The 11,661-nt window shown below is 30.2% G+C and overlaps 1 protein-coding gene across 1 annotated transcript in view; it reads left to right on the plus strand.

Annotated features, from left to right (window-relative positions):
* LOC107447296 (putative G protein-coupled receptor No18) overlaps nt 1-11,280 on the plus strand; it is a 135,475-nt gene extending 124,195 nt beyond the window's left edge. Inside the window, exon 4 of the mRNA XM_016062169.4 lies at nt 8,282-11,280. Coding sequence (XP_015917655.2) covers nt 8,462-9,826 — 1,365 coding nt within the window. The 5' untranslated portion in view covers nt 8,282-8,461 and the 3' untranslated portion in view covers nt 9,827-11,280. The remainder of the gene's footprint in view (nt 1-8,281) is intronic.
* Nucleotides 11,281-11,661: the final 381 nt, after the last annotated feature.

Below are 11,661 nucleotides of genomic sequence, written 5' to 3' on the forward strand. Positions count from 1 at the left end.
TATGCACATTTTCTGAACTCCTATGATAATGTGGACTATCTGATACTGTGTATATTTCCTGAAGCTTTAATAAGATATTAAATTAAACTGTGTTTCCGCTCTTCATATAATTAGGTGCAAGTTGGATATAAAATCGCACTGCGATATGATTCAACTTACTTTATTCAGATTGCAGTAACGTTAAATTTAAGGTTGCAAAGATAGCTTTAAGTCAGGCTTATTGCGGTAGAACGAGGCCTATGTAAGAGTTACGGCTTCTAGTGGTTTCATGTAAAGTCTCAAAGGCGTTGTGTTGCATGTGCTAATCATAATAGTAAAATCTAATGTGCTAATTATAATAGTATTCAAAACAAACTAGTCCAATTGTTTGAAATAAATGGTTTTGGACAAATGTTCCTACTTCTAAGCTGTATAAGCAATTTATATAAAAATATCATTTATTAATTAAATATTTTTAATCCTCTATTTCTCTGGATTTTTCAGTTCCTTTTTTAACTAAAAAACCAAAATAGTTAAAAAAATAATTAAAAAATATAGATTTTAAGTATAAGTTAACATAAATGCTTGAACGAAATTATGGTATCAAGTGTCTAGAAAAAACTGATGATTTAAAAACAAAAACAGTTAAGGAAAAAAGGAAAGCTATAAATGCACGATTTAGTTACTTATTTCATTATTTCGTACACTCTAAAAATTTCAATGATAGATTAAGGTTCATAATCGATAAAAAGTTTAGCCATTAGGCGTAAAATAATTTCATGCTCTTAAAGCTATCAAGACCGTAAAAATACAGATTTTCTCGTAATTATTTTTTCGTTAAATGCATGACCACTGACAGAAATTAACGCTATTCTCGTAAAAAATACTTTGCTTTTGCATGAGAATCAGGTGATTTATTTTGAGGAATCGAGGCATAGAAAGAGAATAAAGAGTATGGTGCTGCCATCTACCAAGAAGAGAGAAAGTTACGTGTTTGGTGTCCGTGGTCACCAAAGCAGAGAGAGTGTAAGAGAGGCGATCTTTGACGTCGATTGGGATTAAAATCAGGATCTTTTTTTTTATCGCCTGATACTGTGACCCCCATGGAGAGGTTGTACTACCCCGATTTGAGTTTTGAAGGTTTATAATATATATTTATATGTATATATATATATATATATATATATATATATATATATATATATATATATATATATATATATATATATATATATATATATATATATATATATATATATATATATATATATATATATATATACAGATCATTACAGGTAGGTTCAATGGGCTTTTCTATCGAATCAATGGCTGATTCTCGGAGCATTACTGAAATACCTTACAGTGCGCAGGCTTCGAAAAGAAAGCAATATTAAAAAACAATAATAAAAGTATTTGTAATTATTGTTTGTCTCAATCTGTGGACAAAATTAACAATCGCCTGGTCAAGTATTTTAAGAAAAAATGGTCTCATACGCAGTAGGAAAAAAATATTATAGTTCCTTCTATCCAACCATGCCGTCTGTTGATGTATTTTGTTACTAATTTTGAAACTCATGATGAACAAAATCTGTTTTTCTAAGAACACAACAAGTCGTAAATTTTTATCTCGTTTAAATTTTCTTAGATTTTTTTACTGAATCGTTGCTTATTTTTGGGTAAATATAGAGTTGTTAATAGAAATGTTAAATATTTAAAATAAATACAATATTATGTATAAATCAGTAATTTCCGTTGTGAATAATCTTCAATAATTACATTTATTTTAATTAAGGGAAACATAAGTTAAGCTATAACACAAAATTTTTAAATTACTGTCTATTCATTCGTCTTTCATTGTTCTCTTTAGTTAGGTCACGATCAGTAAAATTATTCTTCTTTTCTTGCCCGACGTCAAAACTGAGTGAGATTAGAACTTGTGAGTAAATTCAACAATTGCCTTAAACAGCTTCACAATATGTTCAAAAATCGAGAGAATACACAATTGGGCTTACAGAAAATTGGATTGATGTAATAGCATGGTCTTTATAGAATTCTTTTCTTGGATTATTTCTTTATAAAATGACGTTTATTTTTATTGAATGGTGCTACTACATATCTATGATTTTTTTGGATTCAATTTTAGAAAACTTGTTAAGAGAAGATGTGTTTTAAGTAGGTAATTTCAAAAATTATTGATAAAAGTTATTAAGATGATAAAAGGTACTTAATAAACAATTCTAGCGTTTTATCGGAAGAAATAATACATTTTTGTATTATATTGTTTCCATTGACCAGAAAGTGTTGCATACGGATGTTATAAGCATAATTCAGCAAACATACATGGTAGTTTTTAAATTAACCAATTAAATTTTTGTATAAAATCTAAATTTTATGATATCTAATTAAAAGCTATATAATGAAAGAAACTGCTGTTATTTTAATAAAATTCAGTTCTAATCTATTATATTGCAGTAGTTTGAAATACTTTTTTCAAATGTGTATTTATTTGTTTCGAAATTTTCATGATTTTATTGTATTTTTTATGTTCTTTAAATATATATTCGAAGAATGAATACAAATTAGTAGTTTAATGATCACTACAAAATAAGACGAATTTTAACGTTTTGTACTGACAGAAAGTAATTTTTAATTTTTTTGACTTAGTAATCATTAAGCTAAGTCACGAAACATCAGTTCTAAAGACACAAGTCGGATTAAAATTTCACTTCGATTTTATTTTTATTAGCAATGCGATTATAAAATAATAGCTGATATAATATGAATTTTTTTTAATTACCGGAACCTTAAAAGAATCTAGAAATTTAAGAATCAAAACATGCTTTTAGGGTATAGTGATGGAATTTCTCGATCTGAATTGGTAACACATTAGTCTTGACCTTTTTTTAACCTTGCCTAAAGTAATAATTTAAGTAATTTTAAATGCTTTGCTATACGTTAAGTATTTTAGATTCATTTTGTTAGGTAGTATTAATATTTAATTAGTGTTAAATAGTTAGTTATGCGTTAAATATTTTAGATTCAGTTTGTTAGATAGTCTCAGAGCTTAAGTAGTGCTAAATAGATAGTTATACGTATTTATTTAGAATATTTTTGTATTTTTCTACAGAAAAAAAAAGTTTCGACAGTTTCGCCACTTCACTAAATGCGATAAAATCTTAAATTTAGCTAATAAAATTTTGTTTTGGCGGAAGCATTGGCGAATGATTTTTTCCACTGGAAAGAAAAATATTTAACTCAATCTTCAAAATTACGTCAAAAATTTTTTTTTAAACAAATCAGTATTTTTTATTTTTTTATTCGATTACAGTAATTTTCGGTAGATGTGCCACATAGTTAATTAGAATTGTGTCCAAATAATATAAGCCTAAAACAAACTACCGTAAAATAGTTTTCTATGGAAAAAAATGAATCATAATAAATTGTCAAGATTTGCATTTGTCGAAGAGTTTTGAAAATTGGTGATTACTTTTGATATTTGACTAATTTACTGACTAATAAACTTTTGACTTTGACTAATTTACTGAAATCCTTAGCTCGGGATCTGATAGATAATGAAAAAAAAATTGATTCGCATTAAAATTCTTGAGATATGGCGAAATACTCTAAAAATAAAACTAATATAAGGATTTAAACTCTGAACAGCTCTCCTGACCAAACTATATTTCGTAGTTTGCGGCTGCCTTTAATATTTTGAGGGTCAGAAATCCTAAACCATCGAAAAGACGGTATGTTTATTCAGCGAAAGTACGTTTTTTGTCTAATTTCATATCTTTAAGGGCCGGGATAGCTTGGTCGGTAGGGCACTGGGCCCATATACAAGAGGTCGTGGGTTCGATCCTCGCCGGCCGAAGACTCCCCGTGTAGTAAATGGTGACTGATGCACGTTAAATCTGTCGAGTCTCAAAGTCCTCCATGCTCCCACAACAAATCAATACCTCTAGGGGTACTGATCCAGGAGTTTCCTTGTCTTCTGGATTGGTTCAAAATTACAAGGCTACGGAGTTGAACGTAAGTAGTCGTAAACCCATGAAATTGGGTCGGCTGTTCAACGACGGTTATAAAATAGAAATAAAAATTTTCATATCTTAAATATAGTTTGACCAAATTAGTTAGCATATTTGAGATCACCTATTTTAACCATTAAAATTGAGTCAAAAGGAGACAATCATTAAATCTAGTAATCATTAAATCAAAAGCTATTCAGAGCTTTCCGTTTTCCTCCTGCTGAATATCAACAATTCTGAGTTTGAAAAAGACATTTCTTAATGAAAATTATCAAAAGAGCAATTAGAATTTGTAGTGTTGATTTATCTTTATTAAAAACACTTAATAAGTAAATTTCGGTCGCACAGTTTTTAAATTTGACTAGTGCTCCAGTTTCAAATAAGGGGTTAAACATCTATCTATCTCGATGTTTAAAAACAGTTTTTTAAAAGCTTTTAATCATTAAATGAAAGTTTTTTGACGCTGACTAATGACATATGACGCCTTCAATTACATTAAAGTAGATCTCTTAAAAAAGAATTTGTCCCATTTTGAAACGATTAATGTCGAAATAAAGTTGTAAAAAGATTAAAAAAATAATTTTGACGAAAAAAGTTTTCCAGTTCACTGTTCGCAAATCGTAATCATTATCGTGACATCGGTTTGCACTTTACGGAAGCATTCAAATTGCATTCCCGGAAGTCTTTTTCTCTTAAAAAAGAAACATTTATTTTCCCATTTTCATCATTTTTAACTTAATTTGATTTTACATTAAGTGAATTGCTTTTGAAAATTTCGCTGTAATTACTTTTGCTGGGAAAGCGAAAATTATTTCAAATATCGCTTAAGAAAGCAGGGTTAAATTTAAATAACAATCTCCATTTAAGGAAATGCTTTAGGTGTTTAAAAATAACAAAATGCAGTAGCGTTACTCTTGTTGATTTGAAATATTATTATTAATATCCTTTATGCAGTAATTATGAGTTTCGAAAATATTGTTTTTAAAATATAAAATATTTCTAGGGATTATTTTAAAGAATTTTTCTTTTAGAAGTTTAGTCTTTAATAATGCGGAATGACTAGCAATTTAGTTTCACAAAAATTCCATCTATTATTACCCATTGGCAAAATGGATGTTGTTTTGGATTTGATGGCGTGCGCAACTTATTTGTACGTTATCACACTTTTCAACTGTCTTCAAGCACAATTAATGCGCATGCGTTGCTATGGTGACCGCTGCTGTTTTTCTTTTTATTTTCTTATTAAATTTTCAAGCGTATTAAGTGTAAAAGTGATTAAATTTTGAAATTGAATTAAAACTATATAACCCACATTAGCACGCATTACTGGTAGAGGGTCAAATTCAAGAAACGTATGAATTAAATGAATTTAATATTTTTGTAAAATGTGGTCTCAACTGTACTATTCAACTTTTACAGTAAATTATGTAGGAAAATCAGGATATATCAATCTCAGTCAGTAGAATGTCAAGGTAGCTTTCTTCCCATATATTATGGTACCACGATTGGTTTCAGAACATTGTTTATCGGATTTAAAAACTGCAAGAGACGAAATGGAAACTGAGCAGGTGCTTAAGTCTCAAATTCGAATCTTACGGGTGACAAAGTGGTCATTCACTCGAACTTTTCTATTTTATCTACAGTTATTTCCACAGGCTGGGCTAGCCTGGTCGGTAGGGCGCTGGGCCCATGTCCGAGAGTTCGTGGGTTCGAACCCCGCCGGCCGAAGACTCCTCGTGTAGTTGGTGACTAATGCACGTTAAACTTCTGTCGAGTCGCAATGTCCTCCATGTTCCCATAACAAATCAATACCTCTGGGGTAATGGATTGGAGATCGATCGTTCTCTGATTCAGGTCAAAAATTACGATCTGTGGATGAATGAATGGATGTATGAATGGGTCCGCCTTATAAACTGGTGTGACGTATGATGTGGCAGAAGTCGAATTCTTGGCCATAGATGGCGTCACTGAAAAACAAGATTCGCACACTCTGCCTTAAATTTGCTCGGTCTCACCAAGCAGGCTTGCCCGTGTGGATTTTTTACGGTAAATAATGAAGTATCATTTACAGTACCGACACTGCAATTGTCAGTATATTTCACATTTTTCTTTCGCAGAGTGGATTGAATTTGGTAAAGTGAAAATTAATATTTTCGTTCCTTTATATAAATGTTAGCCTGCTATTTACAAGCTAAGGTCATTCTCAGTGTTTTCTGTAACTATTCTATTTTCATAAACTATTTTATTGTTATTTTGCATAGACGAATTCTAGTGAGTAATTAATGAAAGTTGTTGATCATGTCTAAATAATGATATCCGTTTAATTAGTTGAATTTCTTTATCCACGTGCGATTGGCTATTTAATGATGGTTGTTGTAAAATGCTAAGTGAAGTAATTTAAAGTAATCCTTTGCAGTATTTCCTAAACGGGTAAATTCGGGAGATGGTTTTTCTCCTGCATAGCAAAAAATTTCCAATCACATTTGAAATGTTCAAGCGAAAAGTAACGACACTTATGATGCCAATATTTTTTGCCATAAAATACATTTTTACCAGTAATATGTTAAGGAACGTAAAATCTTGTATACCGTAATTTCTACAGTAATAATTACAGCATAATAACTAAATCACTCTAGTTGAATAAATATTACTGTAAAATTTACGGTATAATATTTTACAGTAAAAAATGGATTTTACAGGTGATGCTCCAAAAGTGCATTTATAGATAGTGATGCGCATCTATCGATAGATATCGACAATTGATAGATGCGCATTACAGAAAGTGATCTTAATTCAGGCACTGATTGCCTGTACTCAAATCTCGGTAGTAATCACACCCTGATGGTGTCGGTAATTTTCACTTTAAAATCCATTTTTACAGGAACAAAAAAAACCTGATATACTGTAATTTTTAACAGTAATATTTACTGTATAATCGTAGAATCGATTTAATTAACTAAATATAATTGGAAAAATTACGGTATAATATCGGTTATTTGATGAAACAATGACGTAACTGATACATTATAGAAACTATCAGTTACGTCATTGTTTCACCAAATGAGCGATATGTTATAGTAAAAATGCATTTTACAGTAATATGAATTTTCTAATTATTTACTCAAATTGCCGATACTTAATACCGTAATTTGATGCTGGATTTGCTACGGCGTGTATTCTATAAGAAATGCGCGACTATTGAAAAAGTAAAACACGTGACTTATAATAGCTTTATTTAGCGTAAAGGAGCAAGATAATTTTTTTATGTGCTTCGAAGGGCAATGAAATATGAGTAACACATGTTGAAATCACATTCACGGTCATGTTTCATCAACAGAATTTACAATTAACAAATGCCTTGATTCATTACCTAAAATGATTATCTTATCCATAATGAACTCATTATCCTAAATTATTATCTTATCCATAATTAATTCATTATCTTAAATTTCTGCTGCTAAGAATTTTATTTTACTGTATTGCGTAAAGACTACACATTCTAAACAAAATCAATTTAATGTTGAATCACAATGACGTTTTTCTGAGTCATAATACCACGCAACTTAATAAGGGGATAAATTGAATCAATTAAGGTTGAATCATAGCAACAGGAAAGTAATCTTTTAAAGTACAATAGTATGGTTAAATACAGCACCAAAACAAATCAAATTAAATTTGAATAATATTATAGCTCAGGATGATACAAAATTTCTAACGGTACTATTTCTAATAATGCCAATTATATTGACATTTTAGCCGATAATATATATATATATATATCAGTGTTCTTAATTTGTAATAAGTAATAAATTAATTGTTATTTTAAGCGTTATAAAGATTTGATATCGAAAGCAGATTCTATGTAATGAATTTTTAATACATTGGGTAATACATGACGATATATGTTTTCAAAATTTAGGGAGATCTTACAAAAGCTTAAAAAAACAGGTGGCGATACTAATTTTTTAAAGAAACGAGCTATTTGTTATTACCACAAACATGGATGATGAATAGCTTTTCTTTCAATACAACAGTTGTTCATCGTAAAGAAGTTTTTAAATTACAGTTGTATTTTTAGTGATAAGTATGTGCCAGCTTTGATAAAATCTACCTCGCCATTTTTTTTTCCGAATTTAATTTCTGACAGTCAAATTATACGCATTTTTTGGAAAGTTCCCCGAACGCAATGTGAAAAAAACTATTATTCAAAAGAATGCATTTTTATTATATTCTTTTCTTTCTATTTCTTAAAAAAATTATTTTTTCTATTTTTATAGGATATGGTTGGGAGAAGAAGAAACTGATAAAGCTGTTCTGAGTAAAAAATCTGCTTCAAGTATGAAAAAAGAATTTCTCATGATGATGAATGAGTTTCCAGAACCACTAGAATTCCTCGATTTCCCATAAAGATTGAAAAGAAGGGAGAACATTTTTGGGATATCTCGCTCTTGACTGGCATGCAGGCTTTTGAAGCACCCGATAATAATATAAACCTGGCTCTTGAGAAAAAAGCCGTCAATGACACGGCTATCTCCCAATATAGCCTCTACATCAACGTCAGCTCAATGAATTTCACTAACTTATCGAATGAGACCGTTTCTGGTCTGAGCTCGATAACGAGGGAGAACATTTCTTCGAGTGAGATCGATGAGGTCATGCTGATGCATGCCATAGGAACTGCGGCCGCTTTGGGAGTCATCATGATAGGGACCGTGATCGGGAATGTTCTAGTAATTCTATCCGTGTTCACTTACAAGCCGTTGAGAAATGTTCAGAATATTTTTCTTGTTTCATTAGCTGGAGCGGATATCATGGTAGCCGTCTTTGTAATGCCTTTTAACGTCGCTTATTCCATAATGCAGAACTGGATCTTCGGTCTACACATTTGCAAGTTGTGGTTGACGTGTGACGTGCTCTGTTGCACGGCCTCTATTTTAAATCTATGTGCTATAGCTTTGGATCGATATTGGGCTATTCACGATCCAATTAACTATGCCCAAAAAAGAACTTTAAAAAGAGTCCTTTGGATGATATTTGGCGTGTGGGCCATTAGCACTTTGATATCTGTACCACCGCTGATTGGCTGGAATGATTGGCCTGAGGTGTTCACGTCTCAAACTCCTTGCACTTTAACGTCACATCGTGGTTACGTCATATACTCATCAAGTGGCTCATTCTTCATACCCCTTGTCATCATGACTGTGGTTTACATAAAAATATTCCAGACAGCACGAAACAGGATACGCGTAAAGGCAAAAACTGCCGCCAACATGCTCAAGAAGGATAAAGTATCAGAAGTTTCTGCATCAAAAACTCTCATGCCCCCTCTCCAGACAATATCGTCTGATGTGTCCAGTCGAGAATGCCTGGCGAAAATTGACAACATGAGCCTCAACTGCAACTCTTCATCAATTGAAATGGAAGAAAAGTCCTCCGACCCACAAGAATTAAAAGAAGATGTCTCAAATCATCATGGGGGTAACGGCAAGTCAAACAGCAAAAAGCCACCCCCACCACCGGTCGTAACAGTGAAGAGTTACATGGAACAAAAAGAACGCATTTGCTTACAAAAGGAACGAAGGGCAGCTCAGGTGCTGGGTGTAGTGATGGGCGTATTCGTACTGTGCTGGATGCCATTTTTTCTCATGTATGTCATCTTACCGTTTTGCGAAAATTGCGAAATATCAAACTTAATGGTCAACTTCATAACATGGCTTGGGTACATGAATTCCACACTGAATCCCGTAATCTACACTGTATTTAATGTAGACTTTCGAAAATCCTTTCAGAAATTGCTCTGTGGCAAACTAAGTCGACGGTAGTTCTGTTCAAAAATGTGTGCTACTTTTGAAGTAAACTAAGAATTAATGTTTAAATATAATATATATACATAAATATATTAAAAGAGAGGAATATCTATAACCATTATGATCTAGTTTGAGTATTGAGCTATTAAGCAGTTTAGATCTTTCATAATTTTATATTTGTTGAATATGTAGATACAATTAGAAAATATGTAATAATGTGTGTGATGTATATATGTCCTTTTCTTGTTTTCAATATTTTTTTTCTAAGAAAATTGTTTTCAATATTTATATTTTCCAATGTTTCTTTAGTGTATTAAATGTAAACTATGATAAATTTTCAATTCATTAAACTGCATTTCTTAGCAATCTATTTGGCATAATTCACAAAACAGTAAGAGTTGTCCCGGTTTCCTGTATACATAAACTCAATAATTTTAGTTTAATTTATTATTTATCTGCTATAACAGACATCAAAATACTTTAAATTAAATATCTTCAATCTTAGTATTAAGTAAAAAAAATTAAATTATAATTTTAAGTTTATTGAAGGAATATCTTTTATTTATGCTATTTTAGTATCGCCTAAAAATTTTTTAAATTCAAATCTCATTGCACTTCATGTATATGTTAATAAGAATGTATTATAAATAATAAGGCTAGACAATTTTTTCTTGATAATGCATCTAACTAATTAGAGTACTTTGCAGCTAATTTAATTTTCAATACCTTATGATATATTTATCAGTATATTTCAAATATAATTAATCAAATGATTATATAAAAATCAGTATTATCAAATATAATTAAATAAGAATCCATACATATATTTAAATGCATAAAACCTAAATAATTACTTTATTATGTAACAGATGTATCATTTAATGTAACAGAGGAACTATAAAGGTATACTTTTTATAAACTAATTATAAATGTAATAAAAGTTTAATACTTGGAGTATTAAGGGTAGGATCAGTTTGACTCCTGCTGAACACTTTTTTCGAGTGTCAAAACTTTGGATATTAAAATTATTTTGCAAGAATTCCTTTGTAAACAAATAATGTTACCTTACCTTACTTCACGATACCTTTGAGCATGTTATCAAAAACCATTTATTTGCTTAAATTTTCCTTTCAGTTTTGTATTTCTTACTCAATGAGTGGTAGTAAGAACTACATATAATTGTAAAAATCAGAATTTCCGATACCGCATATAAACGGAAAAATTACCCAATGAATGGTTTCAATACCATACACTTTGGTTTTATTAAACAGAATTATATATTTCTTCTCTTTTCCAGAAGTGTTATTACCATACAGTACGGTACTTTCAAGAATTTTCTTTCGCAATAAATTAAAAGGAGAGCATTCTCATAAAAATAACTTTAAAAAAATAATAATTAAAATCATTCTGATCGTGTAATAATTTAACATATTTTTAATAATTTTTTAATCACTTTCAATTTTTGGATAAAAAAATGATAAAATTTATTTTCAAGCACTTTTTACATTAGTTTAGCGCTTATTACATTGTATTTCTTCAAATGAAATAAAATTCAAAAAGGATTCAAATAAGATATTCATTGGTCATGCAATATTTTCGTCATTGGCATCAGTGGTAGTCAGGTTGTAAAGCCATACAATAATATTTAAGTAATAAAATTGTACAGATTGCTTTCCGTTATATCAGACAATGGGTTTCAGAAGATTAATGATGCAAATTTTGGGTGCAGTAAAGATTTTCAATGTACAAGAAAAAAATATAAAAGAATTCTTCTAGTAATTATAATAGTGCCTTTAGCATTGATGTTAAAACAAGAATACTACAAAATATACTAATATAACCCTATGCTT

This window comes from Parasteatoda tepidariorum, chromosome 3 (assembly GCF_982258835.1).
Source record: "Parasteatoda tepidariorum strain Cologne lab strain chromosome 3, Ptep-v5.0, whole genome shotgun sequence".
Classification (NCBI taxonomy): domain Eukaryota; kingdom Metazoa; phylum Arthropoda; class Arachnida; order Araneae; family Theridiidae; genus Parasteatoda; species Parasteatoda tepidariorum.